The sequence below is a fragment of the Rhamphochromis sp. 'chilingali' genome (assembly GCF_963969265.1).
Source record: "Rhamphochromis sp. 'chilingali' genome assembly, chromosome: 14".
In the NCBI taxonomy this organism is placed as follows: domain Eukaryota; kingdom Metazoa; phylum Chordata; class Actinopteri; order Cichliformes; family Cichlidae; genus Rhamphochromis; species Rhamphochromis sp. 'chilingali'.
Window position 1 is genome coordinate 4978403 of NC_137941.1, and position 22478 is coordinate 5000880.

The window sequence follows — 22478 nt, forward strand, 5'->3', positions numbered from 1 at the left end:
ACACTGCAACTCTACCTCTATATTGTCAACTGGGCTAGGCCCTCACGGTTACCATAGCAGCCTGGCCCCTCCCTCCTTCCCTGCAGGGGAGGTGTTTTGAAAGTTCACGGCGTGTTTGTGCGTGTGTGGGGTGCAGAGAGAAAGAGGCAAAGGGGCGTGGAGGCCGAGAAAAGTGCAGGAATTAGTTTACACCTCTCTCCAGTTGCAACAAGTGGCAGCAGCAGCAGCAGCATCCGAGAGTCTGCAAAACTTTCCCGTGTGCCTCTAAGACACGCAGTCACTGCGGGACACACGACCACCCGTGAGCCATGGAAGAAGAAGCGCCCCACGCCGAGCCCAGCAGCAGCGCCTCTGGCAGCACCCACACCATCCCGCAGCCCGAGGGCAGCCCCCAGCCCGAGAGCAGCCAGCAGTCCGAGAACCCGGAGCTCCTCATCCCGAGCTTCTGCCCGGCGTCCTCCCCGCCCACCTCGTCCTCTCCGACCCCGACCCCGACCGGTACCCTCTCCAGGTTCGGCTTTAAAATGCCAACCAGCCCGGGCGCGGTCGCCCCTGGGAGCCCGGTGGACCGCGGACAGGTGAGCGCAATAACGGTGGTGGCGCTGCTGGACAAGCTGGTAAACATGATGGAGGCGGTGCAGGACAACCAGCAGCGGATGGAGCAGCGGCAGGCCGACCTGGAGAACGCGGTGCAGAGCGTGCAGGGCGACGTGACCCGCTTGACCAAGAACCACCTCACCACCGCCTTAAACGTGGACAAGCTGCTGGAGCGCTCTCGCAAAACCAGCGGGCACTTGAAGGAAGTGAGGGTGCGCCTGGACAAGCAGGCGGTGCAGGTGAAGAAGCTGGAGAACAACCACAGCCACCTGCTGAAGAGGAACCACTTCAAAGTGCTCATCTTCCAGGTAAGGGAAGCACAAAGAAACACTAACGTTGTGTCCAAGACGCACAGACAGCATTCCAGCCAGAATAAACGCCCCTTTGTGCTAATTTTAAAGGTGCAGTCCCCCGAGTTTTTATATGAAGCTCGTTTTTAGTGATGGGTCGTTCGCGAACGAAATGGCTCTTAGAGCCGGCTCTTTGACGTGAACGACGCGAGCCGGCTCCTTATCGCGAGCCGTCACGTGGGTTTTCTTTTTTTTTTCTTTCTCTCAGCCTCTCTCTCGCACTTTTTTTCCGCTTCACTCTGCACGCGAGCCTTGTGCTTTACGCTGGGCAGAGGGGGGAGGGGCGGTAGTTACACTCAGTAGCACAGGAACAGAGCCAGAGAGAGAGAAAGAGAGGCAGGGACAACAACATTAGAAAGGTATAGTAATCATCCACAACTATTTTCGGTTGCAGATGATAAAGGATTGAGAAAGTTTATTCATGCAGGTCCATATGACAGAGAATATGCATGTTCTTTTAGTTTTCATATTATAATTTATATTTAATTGTGTTGTGGTTTGCAGTGTTTTGTGTTCTTTTCACTTTAAATTTGTGAAAGGAAAAAGCTGAAAATTTAAATAGTTAAAACTTGAAATGTGAATAGTTGATTTTTGTATTATATGATTTATTTATTACATTTTATGTGGAGTGAATAAATAAAAGTATATTTACGGTGGCCCCTAGAGACAAAGCACATACAAACTTCAAATCACGTACGAACTCTGAAGCATGTACAAACTCCAAAACACGTAAAAACACGTACAAACTCCAAAACACGTAAAAACACGTACAAACTCCGAAGCACGTAAAAACACGTACAAACTCCAAAACACGTAAAAACACGTACAAACTCCGAAGCACGTAAAAACTCAGAAGCATATAAAAACTCAGAAGCACATAAAAACTCAAAACACGTACAAAAGACAACAGAAGTGCTCCAGGATGCTGGGCGCAGTGTTGAGCCTTTGTTATCTTGTGGCTACACAAGCCAGCAAGTACCAACGACCGGATTTGGTGTGTGGTAATAACAGGTAAATGAACTTTTTTTTAAATTATTTGAATATATATATATATGAGTGCCTGTGTATAAATACACAAACAATACACACATGCTTTCAATTGTGTAATTTAAGTGATCTAGTAGCTCTGCTTTGGAAGTTCAGTTCATGCTAGAAATGTGTTTTGGAGTTTGTACGTGTTTTGTCTCTAGGGGCCACCGCATATATTTATATATAAACATATATAAATAAAACCACTTGTTTTTATGTTAGTAATTCCTTTTGTGCATAATTTTATATTATTGTTAATAATAAATTAATTAAAGCAACAAAACAACCTGAAGAGCCGGTTCGGAGCCGAAAGAGCCGGCTCTTTTTAGTGAGCCGAACCGAAAGAGCCGGATCTCTAAAAAGAGCTGGAAATCCCATCACTACTCGTTTTATTCACAAACTCTAAGTCCAAGTCTGTAAACGCAGCCAGACAGTTAATTTAGTTGCATGAGCTGGAATACTGCACACTCTGAAAATGTAACGCTGGTGGCGTTATAGTGACGTCAGCACGGTCCCTTCACCTGGGTTTAAAACAGTATCTGAAGCAGAGCAAAATATGGCGTTACAAACAGAGACATGATCAGGCAGGGAGACGTAGCACTAAACGCATCATGAATTCAGCAACAACAAAGATGGTTTGGAAGGAAAATGTCAAAAGGAGGGGAAAAAATCATTTTTATAACCTTTATTTTGGGGGTAAAGTCGGCAGATTTCTAAGCACTATTTATCAGATTTGACAAATTTGTGGTTCCTATGCGTGCCATTTTTATGACCTGGTAATATTCCAAAATAACTGCCCAAACAAGTGTCTGGATGCATTTCAAGATGGCGGCAGAGTGGTGAGACCTGCTCCTAGAAGGAAAACGGAGGGAAAAAATGAGAACATCTTCAGTGTAACTCGAGTAACCTTTTAAATTGTTTAAAACTCAGTGTTCAATGGTTGGACTACTGCTTTAAGGTAGATGAGTGAACTTGTGTGTGTTGGCTTTATTTGCATTTACATTTGACTGCAGTTTTGGGTGTGTTTGGTTGTGTGCACACTCACCATGTGCCTGGTTGGCACTGACACGTGACGAGTCGTAAGTGATTTGCGACATTTTCATTTTCAGCTCTGCAAAACTTGCGGAGCAGGCTTTTAAACAAACACGTGTGCACATTAAAAGAAGTCTGAGCGAAAAACCAACGCAAAATATAATCAGATTATTTATGAGTTGAGGCCCTTTCGAGTACATTTGAGTCCTGTTTGTGAGGAGAAGGGTGTGTCTGGGAATGGAGCTGCACAGGATAATAGAGGAGGGCTCAGACTCTGACTTTAAGTGGATCTGTTTACACCCCACAGTCATAATTCAGAGAGACAAGTGGTTTCTTTGGATGGATTTCCCACTTTTACTGCCATATCACACCTGTACTCAGGCAAGGAAAAAAAGTTCTCCACTTTCTGTAATTCCAGGAGATGGTTTCGAGTGAAAACTATGATTAATGGTTCTTCACCTAAACCGTCCCTCACTTATCAAGGAACATTAAAAGAACTGAAAATTGTTTTCCATACATTGTTGCGCCGACTGATGATTGCCGCGTGGCTGTGGGAGTCTTCGTGCATGGTTTTTCACGTGTGCGTGGGTACCTGTGAGCATGTGTGTACTAGTTTGTGCCCAGGTAGTGAAAAGGGGGGGGTGGTGGGAGGGGGCACTGTTGACACAGCCAGAGCCTCGGCAAGCTTTTAACCGCTGTTGTTATCTGGTTTCCCAGGTACTGAGGCTCTGTTGTTCAAACGCAGCAGGTGCCAAGATCGTTTAGTATGTATGTGCTAGAAGGGAGTGACTTGTTGCTTTGGAGATAATGAGAGTGGACAGTGCTGCTGGCTTTCGATGCACCGTCAAATTGCATGTGCTCGAGTTTCTCTCACCTAAGCAGCATATAAATGAGCACGAGTAGAGTTTCTGTTGTTATTTTGGGTTCTGCTTAAAATGTTCCTTCATTTTCCCCCCAATTTCACGTCAGGCTAAGAGGTGGAGTGTTTGCAGATGGGTGTAGAAAGACTAGGAATGACCTTAAGGGCGTGTGTGCAAAACATGTGCATTCTTGCAACTTGCCCAGTGGATGTCATGCTGATATGTTGGGTCAGGTGTATACAGCTCCAGAGCTTGTAAATGACACTCAGAGTGCCCCCAGGGGAGTGGGTAGTAAAAGAAGTTAAATGCAGCCCTTCTTCCTTCACCTGTTTTGACTCTTCCATCGCTTTACACCTCTCCTAATCTCTCTTATTTGGTACCAGTAGGTCCATATTTTCTCCATCTAGTGCTGTACTCTGTTTTTTGTCTGGTATCTTTTTATCTGCTCTGTTTCACTCCCGGTTTCTGTTTTTTAAACTAAATCCACCTTTTTTTCCCCCTTCTCTCTCTCTGGTCAAACCACCTGTCCTGGTTCCCTGAAACTTCGCTAAAGCACATGCCACACGTCTCACGCTGCTCTTTGATATTTTGCCGCCCACACTAGAGCCAAACTTTCTTCTATTCACCTCCCTGCTCTGCAGAATTGATCCAAAACCCTGTACGTGCTAGATGAGGCGGAAACACAGAGGGCTGTTGGTTAAATGCCCTCAGTTGCACGGAGCAGGGGTCCCATACTAGCTTTGGCCGCGGTCGGTCAGAAATGGCAGCGATTTCTGCTGCATTCCTGCGCATAACGAGGACTAACGAGGTCTTAATTACTGCTGCTTGGGCTTTGTTTGTTTTGTGCATCAGTGCTTTTCCTGTCTCCGCACCGCCCTCCCATCTCCAGGCCTTTTGTTGCTGTGTGCACACACGCAAAACAGACAGAGTTCCAAGTCATCAGAGATTCCGCTGTGTACAGTGTCAAGACTGTTTTGGTAATTTCTCTTTGGAGAGGTAAAACGTTGGATCGCAAAAATTTCTTTTCCTATTATTCGTCACATAGGCGCGCTTCAAAGGCTCATTACCTGAGGGGTCTTGGAGATCTTATAGCTTATCTGAATTTGCATCTCTGTGGCACGCTACATGAAACGCGCTGTATTTGGAATTTAATTTGCTGCGACAGAAAAGTCATTTATTCTAAGTAGATCATAACGCTCCCATCTGTGTTTATTTCACTGTGGAATAGCCTTGCAACAACCACGTCAACCTCTGTGGCAAATTGAATTTGAGCGGCGTGAGGGTTTTATTTGTTCTGTCACTTTGCATGTGTGCAGAGCTTTGCTGTATATTTAGCAGCGAGAGTACAGCTGTGCTTCTTTCCTCGAAGGGATGGGAAAGGGGATGTTCGGCGATTGTCTGGGTTTGCAGGATCGCTAATCGCAGAGAGCCAGTGGGAGCAACAGAAGCCCCGTCTCTCACACCGTCACACTTACATGACCTATCAAAGAACCTTCATATCGCTCTGCGAGGAAAGACAAACAGGCTCTCAGGCCAGAATAAACACACTTACTGTGTTTTGCTGCTGTCAACTGGACAAAACGTTCATGTAGTTATATTCACTCTTTTCGCATCGGCTAGAAACCTCTTTACCACCTTTTACCATTTGATTGATTGGTTTAGAGTTTGTCATTTTCATTTTGTTTGCTTTGCTACCGGTTGATTTGGAGCCTTTATACAGCGACACAAGGTTGTGACTTAATCTCAGCTTTCCAAACAGGAAGAAAAGGTTGTTTTCTTTTGCTTTGTTATTCTCTAAAAGGGAGGAAAAACAGGTAACGTTCCAAGCCCTGCACTGTAACTGTACTGGTAGTTCAAAGAAGCTGAATGAGCAGGGTTGGAAAAAAATCAAAACGGTAGTAGTTGTAGTGCACAACTTTAAACTCTTATTCAAGTCCCAAATTGTATATTCAAGTGAACTGTGACACAACAGACAAGAAAAAACCTTCAAGCTGAACTCAGGGTGGCTCTCTTATTAGCTTTCCTTATAAAATCTGTTTTCTAACAAGAGTAATTAGATATTTGAGTGCAACTGGAGTACGTATTGTGTATGTTCACAGTATTTTTACAGGTTGGAGCAGGAAGCTGTCTGCAGGCTACAGTCGAGGTTTGTTGTATGTCTCCCTCTTTGACGTGGTCGATCTCACCACGTTATGGCTGAAAGCCGTGCTAGCTGTTTCAGTGCATTCAGACCTGCTGTGCATACATGCCGCAGATGTTGAATACAGCAAAGGTGTAGTTAAAGTGAGTAACTAGTTACGTTACTTTATGCAGCCATGGGTAAAGACAAAATCATCTACAGTGCAGGGAAAGGAGGTTGAAGTAATATTTGGCTTTCTTAGCAACTAATAGTGTAAGTTCAGAACTTTTTGTCAGATTGAAGATGGAACCGCAAATGTTCAGTCACAAGATGAGTCCACATCTCGGAAGATCCAAGTGATGACATTTTTTGTCCTTTTAGTTTTATTAAGGCCTCAGTCAGGTAGCCCTGTAGACCCCCGTCACACCCCGGGCACAAGTGTATTCTCTGATCGTTTGCCGATTGGTCACAAAGAATGTGCTGGACCTTGTGCTACAACCGACGTGCAACTTTTACTTTGAAGACAAATGTTGTTACTTTTTCACATTTCAGTTTTAGTGCCTCTTACCAAGTAGTTTGAGTGTTTGCAGATAAATAAGCTTCTTCCATGCAAACTACTGACCACCACACCACTCTGCTTGCAACCCACCAATGCAGCACCATACACCTCTTTGCAACCAGTTTCATGCTAGTAACTACTAGCAACCACTCGCATTCCCTAGGAACAGGTGGTTGCCAGATGATCATCAGCACATCTGTAGGCCTTTGTGACTGAGGCCTAAAGTTAACCATTTGCAAACCTGCATTAATGTTTTATTCTGAATCGTACTTGGTTGAGGAATGGGGCTTAAATAGCTGTTGGATGTATTGCGTCCATTGTTTGGCTTAGTTCTCAACCAGTTTTCCGGTTTATCCTTTAACTGTACTTTTTTTAATATTAAACCCAACACAATGACTCTGTATAGCTGATTAGTATAACTATCATGAGTTTTGCTGAATAATTATGGTTAATTATTGTAATTACATACACACGTTTCTTGTGCTTTCATAGAATCACTTTAATAAAAAGGCTCGTCAGAAGCTCACTAATACTGAGGATTGTGCTTCTTTGCTTGGCTCACCAGCAGAATATCTGAAGCTATTTACGGAGATGATGGCTGTAATCTAATGTTACATAATACACAAGTAACTATACAATACATCTTCTCCAAATTGCTCCATTAGTGACTTTATTAGTAATGTTATACATGTACAATGATGATAAAGGGCAATAAAGCGCTATTCTGTTCTATTGTATAATACATGCTCATACTCAACAGTAAGCGAGTAACACTGCAACTCAAGCTGAGCACAAGTTTAATTTAAAATCAAAGTCTTATTTTCCCATTTCTTTAAGCAACAGGTGGGTGTGGTGGCTTTGCAGTTGTGGAAAAGTTACTTTAAACAGAACTGATTTTAAATGTGACTGACAGATAAGATCTGTTATCATGTTCCAGTTCAACAGATAGGAAATGGATTAATAAAGCTCATGACTCAAATTACATGTGTGCGTTTTTTTGCCTCTTACGAATCAACATGTGATAATGCATTTTGCACAAAATGTAGATTTTTGGCTACATTTGGCTGTAAATTGAATTAGACCACATGTACAATGCTGACATTTCTAGATAGGAATCATGTGATCACGAGTATGACTTGTGTCCTCTACAGTGAGATTTTTTTTTTTCTGTTAGGAATATTTTTAGAAAGTGCTGTTTGAAGCAAGACTCTAAAGAGTAAAACTGGTCTCAGTGATAATAGTCTCAAATGGGTGTGCAGCCTTTAAGGCGTGCTTTCTAGTTGAATAATGAACTATGTTTACAGCATGGGTTCTCGCTTTGTTATCATTCTTTCTTTTCCTTTGGGGTTCATTCCTCAGATAATCCTCTGGCTTTTTCCTGACAGCAAAAAATAAAAATGGCAGAACTGCGAGTAAGGGATAAATATAGAGTGAAAAATGATAGGAAGTCAGAAAAAAAGGCAAAGTGAATACGTGGCCTGCAATTGTCAGTTAATGATAGTATAAGAACGAGTGTGGAGATTATACAGAAGTTTGTAAATGAGCAAACCCCATGCATCAGAATGGGGATCTATTACCTTAAGTGCTTACTTTTATTCCTGATGTAACATTCAGGTTTGACGAGTCGGCTCAACAGTTTCAGCCTCCGAGGCAAAGGCAAGTTTGCAACCGCAGAATGTTTGAGTAAAATAGCATCTGTAACAGCTTTAATAACGCAGAAAAGAGGTGGTAACATTAGAGCCTGGATGGGTATCTGCAACTGACTGATACTGTATGACTGATAATCTGGTCTGACTGTTTAATTTATGATATTTTTGCAGTAAAGTCATGCTTGCAGACATACAACAAAGGTAGTAGTCTCTCAGTGTATTGCATGATGCAATGCACGTCTTTATTTGGGAAGCGCCGGGAGCATTTTCCATGATATCTCAGATTATTAATAAGGTAATGAAGCTCAGTGTTTCCACCACCGTGGATTTAGAAGGGTGCCCCATCTTCCCAGTTGGACATCCCTCCAGGAAACTGAAGGCAAAAAAGTGGATTGTGTGCACTTCTTGAATTTCTGTGCGGTGTACAGTTTCACTAGTTTTTGTGCTCTTGGTTTCAGTGTGTATATGTCAGTTTCATGATATGCTCTGTTACAAGATGCCCATCACCTTCTATCATGTCCATGTAGAGCAAAGGAGAGACCACTGAAGTGAGGAGGAAGTTACTGGAGTTGAAACTGCCTTATAATCTCACTGCTAGTGCAGCAAAAGCTTCTCAGCAACTGCTGATCAGTGTAAAACATGGAAAGACTGAAGCTCTTCTACTTAATCGAATTAAAAGGGAGGGGGAAAAAACTAAATACAAAAGAAACGGAACATTTTGGTTTGTTAATAATGTGCACTTATTTAATTTATATGGCTGGCTGCCAAAGCTGCCACTTGTGTCCTCTGCTCTCTGTTTCACAATGTGTGTAAAGCCCCACCCTGCCCACACATTGAACTAAGTACAGACTAAGGGTAATGCCACCTTTTTGACAGGTTTTGACATGTCACTATATGTCAGCAAAAACGTGTGTGTGATGACATTACTGTAGATTTATTTATTTTTTCCAAGAGTAGCTTTGCTTCCATTGCAAATCCATTGCAAATCCAATAATTGAGTTCAGGAAAGCGCTTGTAGCGTTATTCCTAGTAGGCCTTTGAGGGGTAAAGAGTCGTTTGCCGTTTCTGACTTTTGTGATCTGTCTAATCCCTTCTTTTAGGCCTCTACATTCATGCCCGGAAGAGAGACAACAATAACTATTTTGTTCTCATTCCTCTGCTCTTAAACGGAATGTGAAAATTTGACATGTTAGCATTCCTGTCTGTACTGCGGACTCATGTGCCCTTTAACCTTTGTATGGAGTAAACATTGTGACAAATAGAGAGCCTTATCAAAAATGCTCCCACAGCCCTTATCAAACAATGGTTTTGATACACACGCACACAATGAGCTTTGTGTGAAGAAGGATCTTGAGAGATTCGAACAAAAAAGCAAAGGGGGGTTAACACAAGAGTGCAAACTAGTGAAGATATTATTTAGCACTCTGCATCATTCTCTGTTGGGTAGATTGTGCTAAACTTTGGGATCTGGTTGATGCAGAGGAAGTACAATAAGCGACAAGGCTCCAGAGATCAAGTCAATAATGGGTTTGTATAATGGATACGAGGCCATAGGTGAATTAATTAGGACTGGAGAGCTTATGTGACAGAATATGAAGCGCATCAGCAGCCAAAGTGCACTCACGGTTGTCCTGTAAATAATAGGTTGTGTCAACAGGTTTCCTCAACATCATCATTTATGTCAACAGCAATAATGGCAGCTTCTCTAGACTGCCACAGCTTCCATTCTGCCAGCACGTAAGCATGACATCGTGGCTCAATTGGTTATTGTATTGTGCAATTACACAAGCTCGCAGGCCCAGTAAACATGCTGTTTTCTTTTGGTGAGGCAGATATGGGAGGGGTGCAAATGCAAAAGAATGCTCCGAGTTGTTTGCAAAGCTCTGTGGGTATTACGCCAAGGGGCAGGATTCAAAATTGGAGCAAAGTCGTTGATGAGATTTTTTTTTCTTCTGTTTTTATGATCATGTTTGTCATAATTGATACATATTTGGAATGACGGGCTACAATACAGTCCTTGTTTCTACATTCAGAAGTGAATGTGTAGAGCACAGTGGTATTTTATCAGGTCTCTTGGTAAAATTACAGTCAGAATAGTAGAATTCAATTTCCTTTTCTTCATTTCCTTCCTGTGTCCACAGATGGCTCTTCATTCACACTGGGTTGGAGGGTAGACGGGATGTGAGGTTTTGGAAAAAGCTGGGTAGGGGTGAAAGTGACTGCAAATGTGCGCAATCATGTGAGTTCCAGGTGGACTTGACACTGCTATTGTTCTGGGAATCGACGAGCGTGGCTGTGGTGTAATGGACAGTGGTATTGTACAGATGGTGAGGATTGGCAAATTTTGAAACAGTGGGAAGATGGAAATCTTTCACAACTTTGTATTTGACCTTTTGTTTTGACTGTCGAAAAAGGGGGTAAAAAATCTCTGTATCTGGAGCTGTCCATTCTGTGCGAGCAGCACAGAGTCATTCCGCTCTCTCGTCTGTTTATTCTTTTTAAAATAAACTTCCAGATTTCCTCATTCTAAAATTACAAGAGTAACAGAGATTTCTGTGTGAGTGGTGGTGATGCTGTGCCCTCTCATTGCTGCTGTTCCCAGGAGGCCACCTGACTAACTATACCAGCACACCTGCTCCAGCCTCACCTGGTGGAACCCCGTTCAGCTGAAGAGCCAGAAAAACACACATTTAATTGCTGTGTGCTTTGGTGTCCTGATTATTTTCTTTCCGTGAGCTATTAATGGTGAAGTTTGCCAATAAGTTCTAAACAGAAACTCCAGTTGAGGTTCATGTGAATGTCGAGAAAGCCAAAGACTGGATTTGTCCTCTGAGGTCCATCCTGTGCTTTCTGAATATGTGAACGGATGTTTGTATTCACGTGCACGCATATGTAAACTAAGAGGAGAGAAGAGATACAAAAGAAACAGTATAGGATGTCATGGTGCATGCGGTGTAAACATGAAGTCACTCATCCAGTAATGCGAGCCCAGTTCACTTCTTTCACTCAGTTGCAACTCTGCCTTTCCCCACCCTGATCTCTTTATCTGAGTACAGCAAGTGACTCTTGAAGCTTAGCAACATGTTGCATGCTTGCAATTAGATTGTAACTCTACCCTCCAACTTGTCCTGTCACCATTGCTACTTTTGTTAAAAAACATGTCCCAGGAAAAACCGTATTGTTTGGTAGCATGGGTGACATGTTAATGAATTAATACAACCTTTCAAAGAGCAGTGAATTATCAAACATTGCATATAGAGGGCCTCTGTGGATGCCTGTTCAGTTGTCTCTGGTGGTGAATTAAGAGTTGAATTAAGAAAAACTCCTTCTAATCCACTCCTTGATAACAAAATGTATTGAGTCCTGCTTTTTGACTGGGCAGTTAAAACCTAGCTGCCTTGATAGAGGTAACAAAGACAAAATCAAAATGATGTTTCTTCTTTCATTTGGCTCTAATGCAAAACAGCAGAGATCTGGAGAGCTCTGAACCCAATCTTTTCAACTTTCTGAGTAGAAATAGGCAGCTGACAGAGGGAGGGGAAGAAACATGAGCTTTAGGTACTGGTAATGTGTTATCTTCACTGCACCTACTTTGATGTCTCTTCAGCTTCTCTAGGACTTGAGGTTGACTTCAATAGTGAGTCAACATGCTTACCTTACTTACTTACCCTTGGCATTTAACCCTGTTTGTGCTATTGGTGCCCTTTGACATATTTTAATGTAATCAGGGAGTCTGTGCTTCAGTTTTGTTGACTGACGTGCAGAATTTTATTCTTAATCTACTACTAGTTTTAAGTCTAGGCTGCACTAATAATAGTGTAAATCTGTAAATACAGAGTCAATAAAACAATCGATGACATAATGGATAATTCTGTCTTTAGCTCATCTAGCCAAAATACCAATGAGCTCATGTCATAGCAAAGTATCTAGTAATCTGTCCACAGTTCACAAGAATATCTATTCTTTCTACACTTGTACAAAGTGATCACCTAATGGATCATCCAAAATGTGCCCAAGGTCACAGTTGTTGTTTTATAGGCAATATTCCGTGAATTACTATGGTGTGTGGTGTTCATGTCTGTGGAGGAGCTGTCTGAAAACAAGACTGAAAGGAAGGAGGGGAAAAAACATAAGCAGTGTGGGAAGGTATGAGAGAAAAACGTGTCTCGGCATGTTCTTTTCCCGTTCATCCCGCGTAGGCGCGGCCCCAAGTCGTAGAAGGGTGGTGAAAATCCTGTAGTGCATTGTGGCATCGTGTAGGCTAAAAGGCTGCTCGTAATTTGACATAAACAAATGTGTGGTCAACAATACGAAGAAAAAAATGTGTTCATGTGCATATATTCAGTCAATGAAATAATTATCTTGACAGGCCTACATGCAACAGTTACATGGGCTCTTGAACTACATTATATAATTATTAGTACAAGATATCTTTGAAGTGTGTGCCCTGTAATGTACAGTAAACCGCCTGTCACACTAAATTAACTTTGTTTTGTGGTTGCTTCCAAATATATTTTAATTATAATGGTTGGCGTCCTACATGGCTGCACACAAACACTCAAACACACATGCTGTATCGCATTCTCGGGGGCTAATGAGCGATTGCTTAGATGGTGCATTAATTAAGAGGGTTCCCAAGAGCCCTGTACCAGAATGCAAGGTCCACACACACACAGGACACTCATGGGTCAAATGGTATTTAGGGAAATTTTGTTTGTTGCTTGCTTGCTAACACTGTTGGGAGCTAATCTGAGGGCAAGCTAATATCACACTATTTTAATATACTTGGGCAGCCAAACAAACCAAAGTTATATCTCAAATTTCATCTCTGGTAGCTCTTATGAGGTACTTCATTACATACATCCATTAATCTGCATTTGAATGCTGGTGTCTAATAAGCGAGTCACATGGCAGCAACTTGGCTCCTGTAGACATGGTCAAGATGACCTGATGAAATTCAGACTGAACAGAATGGGGAAAGAGAGATGATTTTAATCACGTTAAATGCGCCATGGTTATTGTTTGCTCTGAGTATTTCAGAAACTGCTGATTTGCTGGGATTTTCTCATACACCCATCTGCAGAATTTCTGGAGACTGGTCCAAAAAGACAAAGATTTCACTGAGCTTCTCTGAGCAAAATGCTTTGTTGATGTCAGACTTAAGAAGAGAGTGTCCAAGCTGCTTTGAGCTGATAGGAAGGCAGCAGTAACTCAAAACAACCATTCACTACAACCAAGGTATGCGGACGAGGATCTCTAAACGCGCAACACGTCAAATCTTGAAGCAGATGGGCTACAATGACAGAAAACCACACTAGATGCAGACTAGAGGCTACAGTTTGCACGAGCTCACCAAAACTGGACAACAGAAGATTGTAAAAACATTGCCTGGTCTGATTAGTCTTGATTTCTGCTGCGACATTCAGATGGTAAGGTCAGGCCTCTTAGTACAAACTGATCATCTAAATGCCACAGGCTGTTGCTGACTTGAGGAATCTCTGAGGAATGTTTCAGCACCTTGTTGAATCTGTGCCAAAAAGATTTGAGGCGGTTTTAAAAGGAGGTCCAACCCAGTGCTAGTGGTGCAAGTAAAGAAGTGGCTAGTGAGTGTAAATCCACCCAACTTTCTGCTTTTATTCCCATCTATATTCACAAAGTTTTCTAAATAACATGTAGGGCCTAAAATGTAGACGGTAGTTTCTGATTCACGAAGTAATAAAAAGATCCTTTCTTTAAAAGCTACTTCACCCTTATGTGCTGACAAATTGTCCCACAAATCCCAGGTTAAAATTATTACATTAGAAGCACTACAAGCATGTTTATAGCCTGGCACAAACACTGGATTGTCCTCCATAGGTAGTTTACCCCTTCATAACAACTTTAGTTGTTTTAGATTAAGCAATCGCACTGGTTACCCTGTTGTTCTCTATAGAGAGTCCCATAAATATAGCGCAATGTACATCTCTTGGATTTAAAGCCATCTCCATACATTTTGAGCAATGCATGTCTCAGTTAATAACAGTGTTACTGAACAAACTCTTGTAGATTTAGTCACAGGTGGGCTCAGAACTCAGTCTCTGTGTTTAATTTGCCTCCCACACACACTTCAGCACCCACACTGATTACCCCAAACATGTTTGAGCCAAATCACAAAGTCTGTGACGTGCCCAGACTGGTGCAGAGGTGTCAAGATTGAATCTTTAGAAACCTTAACTGCACAGAACAATCAGGGAAGATTAGTGTTTATTACCAGGAAATGCTCCACTGGGGGTCAGGAGAGGCCATATTGGCTCTGATTTTTTTGCTAATCACAGCTGGTCAGATTTTAGATGGGTGCTTAACCCTTAAGAAATCTCATACATCATGCTGATTAAAACTGCCCAACTCAATCTGAAGTGTACACACACGAACAGAGGAGATAAGCACAAAGCCTGGAGCACCATCATCTTCCTAGAAGTGAGATTTCTGGCATTTCTCTGTAATCTCTAATGTGTTTGATTTTTTTTTTTTTTTTTTTTTTGTTTAAGCTGTCACCCTCAGAGCTCCTGGCTATTCTGATTTGTGTCTGCATGAACATGTTTCTGTGGCGGTCCTGCAGTGTCAGACCAGCACCAAAATAGGGCATTCAGATTCTGCCCATTCACGAACAACAATGAAGTGCCACAGAGAACAAAACTGAAAGGGAGAGATTACAGTTAAACCAACTGAGAGGCAGCGGGTAACCAGAGCTGTTCCCCAAGGTGCCACTCTTTGTCTTTTTTTGGGGGGATTTCAAGCCCAAAATCCAGAGTGCATCACAGTTCCCAATTTGTAGGACAGATGGCAACCCTCATTTGTTTTTGAGGGCACTTTTGGGCTGATATTGTTTTTTAAAGAAACGTTTTGGGTTGCATTGAAAGAATTCTTCTATTAAAATGTAATTTTTAAAATTACAGCATTACATATCGATAAGTAACTGGTTAGTTGCGTGATGAAAAGTAAACACCCAAGTGCATTTTTCTTGCACAGGTTGGTTACACAGCCAGCAGGTTATCTACTCTACTGTATATTTAACTCTGAGTCTACTGACTTTACCCCATTGCATAGTAAGTTGATATTTGTAGCATTTTCTGCACCACATAACCAGCGTCAAGCTTGTTATTTTCCTCAGAGTGACACCTTACTTGCAAATAATTACTAGCATTTAAAAAGTAACCATAACTATTATGTAGAATAACAGTGTTTTGTGAAGGGTTACACCTAACACTGGTTGGTGGTGAATAAAGACTTTCTACATTCTCAGATCATGATTTCTTTGAGATTTTGTATTTCTTAGAAACATCCCAGAAAGAAATTTCATGAGGTGTAATTTCTTTAGAAATTGCCATATGATTTCTGGAAGCTGTTGTAACTGGCTTGCACTTCTGAAATGAATCTGCTTTATCAACTTTACTCTGTCTATATTGCATTTTATATTCTGAAGCTGTAAAACATGCATTGTTCTTTTCCTTCACCTTAAAAAATGTGTCCCTGGGTTTTCTGGGTGTTGTGCTTTATATAACATGCTGACAGATTTATTGGCTTGGCACACCTCAACTGCGAATCACAGCTGCATGTTTCAGATGAAGCTGGAGATATCAGGCATCTGCAAGGTGGTTAAAAACAGGAGGGCATTACTTACCATTTCACAAAAGCTTTACATAAGTTGTAGTTTAGGTGCTCGGAAAAGCTACGGCAGCAGAACATAGCCTGTCTTCATTTTTTCGGAATGTACAGTTCAGGTGAACACTGCTATATCGTTGACCGGCCGCTATCTGCCTATTCCTAAAGAAGTTGTCATCTACCGATGACAGAGATTGATGCTTATCTGCTATGGCATGACAGATAAACAGCTGAAAGAATTCACTAAGGCTTCATGAAATTCACTTTCCTTCCCACAAAGGATGCAATAAATGACAGCAGAGCATGAATACGTTTAGAAATGGGCCATATACATTTTAAACATTGGGAAATTACGAGCATGCGGCAAATGGTGTGTTTTGGAGTATTTCAGATTTCATGTCACCCAGTTTGGTTGAGTTTGTGCAGAAGATCAGACGAATTCAGAAATGACATTGAAAATGTGAGGATGTTTTCTTGCAAATAAAGAGTTAAATCTTTTGCATACAAACACTGCAATCACAGTAATTTATATTGTTGCAACTGATTGGGCTTTTTAATTAAGGCAAAATTTATTTATATCATGACTCATTTTATAATTATTATCATTTTGCATCTTTTTTATGCATCAACAAAAGGGCTACAGAATTGTACAGAATGGGGCACGTTTTAGGCATTTCAAAGACCTTGTTGTTGGCCTTGTTCCAGTGTGGTTGGCCCAGTCCACTCCAAGAAAGATGCATGGTGGCATTCAACAACAAACCATCCTGATGCTTTAAGCGTTCTCATAATACCCAAGAGCTACTATGCATTCTTTAAAGTGTAGTCATATTTGAATGAAGACTCTTTCTTACGTGCAAGATGCAAATATAAAGCTAGTGGTTTCGTTTTTTATGATAATATGAGTGGTATTTGGCAGTGGGCAATGTTCAAGAAGCTCAGAAGAGGAACTGCAACACAAATACTTGACTGACAGTCTTGTCTTTTTATTGAGTCACCCTAGTTGCAATAAAAAAAGATTTGTCAAGGTCTCCTCGGGCCCTTTTTTTTTTAATTTTTTTTTTTTTCTTTCTTTCTTTCTTTTGGAAAAGAAATGACCAAAACCGACAAAGACTAGAAAGAGATCTTTATTGTATTTAATATTGTAAGTTTTTTTTTTTTTTCTAGCCAGAGTTTTATTTTTGGCTTAGTTCAGCTTTACTTTTAGTCAGCTATAAAGGTTAATGGCACCTTTACTGGTTATTATAACTGATATATGTAGATGTTAAAGATCTCAAAAATGTGCTCCTCCACTATTGATCTGTGACCTCACATTACAGTGACAGATTTCCCACAAAGTTCACATATTCAAAGAAATCGATCAACTTAATGTACACGTAATTGCGTCCTTTGAGCAGAACGTGGGAGGGGCTTCATGTGGCTGAAATTACCATATAAGGAACATCCACTCTGACATCATACAGATTGAGGAGCAGAAAAGGGTGTCTTAAAATATGTTCAGAACACTCTGAAACCTGAGGGTTTGGCTCAGAGGGTGTGTGTGTGTGTGTGTGTGTGTGTGTGTGTGTGTGTGTGTGTGTGTGTGTGTGTGTGTGTGTGTGTGTGTGTGTGTGTGTGTGCGTGTGTCACAAAATAAAGAAAAGCACTCAAAACCATAATGGGTCTGCTTCAAGAAATTATAGAAGTTAATTTAGTCAGTCAGCTCATACATCATGTGTTATGGACTGTAAAGCATTAAAATGCATTTCAAACTTCACACTGTGCTACATTAAATTAGCTCAAAGATGAGAATACAGTGGTGATATTTAGGCTCTTCCAGGGAGGGTTTGTTTATGAGCATTTCAAATGTGTAGTGGGGTATGTCAACCACTGAAGCTTCACCTTCACTCTGCACTCACTCCTGGGTGTGAAAGGATAGGGGCAGGGGTTGGGGGGCACTGAGGCTCATAAATCCCCAGTGGAGGAGAACATTGGCTGTGTATGTGTGTGATAGCATGTTTGTGCACAGATGGGTGGGGACGAAGTCAAACGGAGGCGGGGGAGCTCATAGAAAAAGAGAGTTGAACAAAATGAATGTCTGCATATGGAAACGATTGCTTCTTATTTTACCGGGTTAGTGGTTATCGGTATGTTTATGGATGGGGAGGTCGGCGGTATAAAAGACAGTATGAAGTGTTTGACTGCTGCAAAGAAACAGGTGGAATTCCTCAGGCACCTTGAGGAGAAAATCTGGGAGGCATGCAGAGACTCGTTTCTTCAGTCCTCAGCAGGCTGAGAATATTAAACACAGACGTCAGTTTCCGATGAATCAGAAACAACTGTGCTTAACCAAAAAGTACACAGTAATGTGTGCTTGAAAGTGCAGTTTGAAGCACACCTTCTGTACTTAAATTGTCAGGATGTAGACTGTGGTAGCAATCATCAGTAGATTTAAGTATAAACCAGCCATAGCCAATCCAGACAGCATTAGCGCATTGCTTGTCAGACTTGCCCTTGTTCATAGTTTTCTTTTACTCATCAAAATGATTGCCCTCTTGATAAACTTCTTTCTATCCTTCTGTTTCTCCACCAGGAAGACAATGAGATCCCTACCACTGTGTCAGTCAAGGACTCCCTCAAGACCCCACAACCAAGCCAGTATGATGCAGAATCCACCCGGCCTGCTCCATCTGTTACAGGCTCCACTGATGGCATCCATACCCAAGATGAGGTCCTCCAGAGCGTTAACCTGTCCTCCGACGATGAGCTTCCAACACACGAGGAACAAGATAGTCTGGATTGTGAAGGTTTAGGGGCCACTTCCGTATTTTATGAGAGAAGGTCTGACAGGTTCAAACGGTCCAGCCTGAAAAAGGTCGACAGCCTCAAGAAGGCCTTCTCACGCCAGAGCATCGAAAAAAAGATGAGCCAGATCACCACCAAGATTGTGCCACCAGAGAAACGTGAGAAGATCAAGAAGAGCTTCACCCCTAACCACCCCAAGAGCCCAACTGCCAAGAGCTCCTCTTTTAAGGTGTCTCCCATGACCTTCAATGTCAAGAAGGTCAGAGACGGGGAGTCTCCTTCACAAGATGTGCCCAAGTCTATAGGAGGAGCCCACGTAGAGATTCCTCCTTTGGGAAGCATGGATGCCAAGCTCAACCGGGCAGAAGTGCATACCCATGAGGGGGTTGTGGAGGAGATGCTAAGCCCTTCCAGCCCAGAAAGCTTGAAGGCAGAGTTCAATGGAAAAGCATCAAGTGAGATTAATGGTGATCATGTTGCTGGTCTGGCACTTCCAGAGCAAGATGATCTTGGTGTGGATGATGAAGAGGATGAAGAAGAAGAAGAAAAAAAAGAGGAACAGAAAACTCCTGTTGAGACGGCAGCAGATACCCAGATTACCGCAGCGGCAGTTGCTCTGGAGCAAGTTTCTTAATCTGATTGAATTTTGATCACAAGCTCTAGTTGCCCGTTTATTCTTTTCTTTCTCCGATTGCTGAGCACACAGCAGGCACAAATTATCCCTCCACCGCAAACTGTCTCATGTTCTCGTCTTTAGCACCTATTTACACTAGAAATGTCCTCTCGACCTCTCGAGGTAGTCCACCCCCAAACCTTTCCCACAACACTACCTTTAATTATCACCAGAAAAGTCTAAAAACCCTGATGTGGTCAGCAACCCCGGACAGTACTTGTTGTGAAGAGTTCAGATTGAAGCTTCTAGTGCAACTGCTCCATGAACTCTGTAGTTAAGTTGTCCAAATAAGGCAACGTTGCAGAATTTACTCTCTTCAGCTGATGCCTACCACTTCAATAGGTGCACATCTCCTGGGCACGGGACCAAATACCTCCCTCCTGCTGTGTTTGTCTGCTCCTGGCCCGCTCTTCCTCACTGACAGATAGCTTCTTTTGTTCTTTGTGTTTTTGTGAAAAATAGTAAATCTTTGCCAACCGTGGTTCTGCCCACAGCCTGGTGAGGCAGTGTGTTGCCAGGTTGTGCAATAGTTGGAATGGGACTTTTCAGCATTTTTTAGTGAAAAGGTCTTGGGGTGGGTTTTTTTTGTTTGTTTTGTTTTTTTTAAGTAGTGGACTAGAGCTTGTTCACTGAAATCTTAGGCCTATGCTGACCTGATGTAGACTAACAGGTGGTTGTGTCTTGCCTCTTGTCCTTCACTTCGGGTTTTACGCATTGCATATAGTCCCATAGTGAGATCCACTTTCGTCATTCCTAACAATTTAAACATTGACTATCTGAAACACTATTTGAATTACATACTGCTGCCATTTGACTTCTAACAATTATCTGTTGCATCACATAGAAATGAAATGTAATAGATACATTTTAAAACCCTCAGAACATCCTTAAAAAATTGTGGTTATTATGGTTGAATTAAGTTTGAGTTCAGTCACGCTGATGCAAATAAAGCATACGACTGCAGTATAGAAGCTGCTTGAAATGTAGAAGACATCGTTTTAATACTGAGATACTAAGTGTCTCTTTTGGAGAAATGATTATATTTTTCTATGTGAGGCACACTGCTATGCGATAACTGCCTTCAGTACATAAATTAAATGTATCTGTGAGATTTCTGTCATTATGTGATACTTGGGTGATTCTAAAGTGTTTGTCTTGAAGGCGTTCCTAACTTTCATGGTGAAATGTTTACTGGGATTCATATGTTTAAAATGTAAACACTGTTTCATCACTAAAGCCCGTCTGTCTTGTTGCTGCACAGACATTCACCTGCAGTGTCTTTATCATGCACCAGCTGGTATAAGGAACTGCTCCCCAGTAGGCTTGGATTACTATGCTTTTTGTATATAAGAGTGATAGTAAACCATGCCGGAAATTCCGTGGAGTTTTTAATTTTTTGAAATTAACTCCATGAGACATTTTAAAGGAGGTGCAAACATCAACTTTGTGTTTGAAAGTCATTCCTTCAAGTTCCTGTAAAGTGACCCTTCTCTTGTTGCTCTTCCTTGGAGCTTTTCCCAAGCTGTCCAATGCCATGACTTCCTAAAAATAATTTAGCAAGCCCAACCAAGTGCAGTGGATCCAGAGAGGTCACAGAAGTGGATAAAGGCAGAAGGCAGCATTCCTAGGTTTGACGGATGACTCTTTCTCAGCCCATTTTTCATGCCCTTGGCCTCCTTATTGGGAGTGCAGAGAGAGGAACAGCGTACGTGGAGCCACAGGTATTATGCCCCGGCAGAGGCTCCTGGGCATGAGCTCATAGTGGAGGGCGAGGTGAGATGTCTAGGATAGAACTTGAGCTGTTGGGAAAGATGCTAAAGTTGCCTTTGAGCAACAGTATGTGCATCTTAGTAGGATTGTGTTTAAACTGTGGGAACCAGATGTGTTACACTGCTTCTGATTGAAGTGAGTAATAATGCTTTAGTCTTAAGTCAAAAAATAAAATCTAAACTATACATTAAAGATCAATTTATTAAAAGTGTGGACACATTCCTAATTATAATAATAGTTGAGCTTAAGATTATCATTCAGGTGACTCGCTTCATATATGTGCCACATTTTAAAAATAAAAACAAATTAAAAAAAAAAGAAGTTCTTACACTTGTATTCAGTCAGTATGTTTTATGCAGGAACATATGTATTGTTTTAGCTTCATTTGTGGAAAATCAATGGGAATATTTAACATGGGAAATGAACAGCAATATAAAAAATCTTATGTATATATCAGATTAAATAGAGAATTTACTACAGCAAAGCTGTATAGACTGTGTTGTATGTTTACACCACGTGGGGGAAAACCTACTATCCACTGTTGAAATACAACTAAACAAATAAAGTATGTTAATTGTTAAATATGCTGTTTAACTATTGTTGTTACTATGTTTAAGCAGTAATCTAAGGGTATTCATGGCTCTGTTTTTATAAATGGCCTCTGCAGCTTGCTTGCATTTCAGAGCTTTTTTTTTTTTTTTTCCGTCAAAACGGTTTGTAGGTTGAAGTAAAAGTAAAGAATTTTATCTTTCACTAAAATTCAAAGCCAAATAACAGTCCCTGCAAACACAGCACATTTTGGTATTACAGTATTTGGAGAAAAAGAAAGTGCTTTGTGTGTTACAGCAATACTCTGCACGTTTATTGAATAAGATCTGTTAAGAATAAATGCGTAAAGCAATTTGATATGTATCCTTTTGAACAACTTGAGTGTGTTTAACCTTTGCTTTTCATTTACATTTTTCATATAAATCACCCAAGATGAAAATGGATTGAACACTAGGTGTATGTGTACTTTCTGCTTATTCATGCAAATGTGCTACTTGGTGATATCTGGTCTGCTAAAAAATAAATGTATACAATGTGTATTTGTTCAAAAGTCTTCTTTTCGTTCTTTGCATTGTTAAATCTACGAGTTATGAGGACCACGGTGTGCTACACACTTTGAGCACTGTCAGGTAGTGATCTTGTGTTTAACATAATCTTTGTTTTTGCTTCTTAGCCGGCTGACTTAGATAACCACTTAAACCAAAGAAGTTTCCTTCATGGCAGAAGATTACTCATCACTTGAGGGCTTAAATGTGCTCCCCTCACCAATCTTGTAAACATGCTGACCTTTCCTTTGCAGACTTTAGTATTGTATACATTAATAAACATTTTATAACACTGAAATTGTTTTGTTTGTTTTCTTTTAATCT

General features: G+C 41.4%; 1 protein-coding gene across 1 annotated transcript; it reads left to right on the forward strand.

The window, feature by feature from the left end:
• The first annotated feature begins 115 nt into the window (after positions 1-115).
• cavin2a (caveolae associated protein 2a) lies at positions 116-21811 on the forward strand. Its single transcript, XM_080902640.1, has 2 exons — positions 116-905; positions 18406-21811. The coding sequence occupies exons 1-2, from the start codon at positions 309-311 to the stop codon at positions 19249-19251; spliced, it is 1443 nt and encodes a 480-aa protein (XP_080758766.1). The 5' UTR covers positions 116-308; the 3' UTR covers positions 19252-21811.
• Positions 21812-22478: the final 667 nt, after the last annotated feature.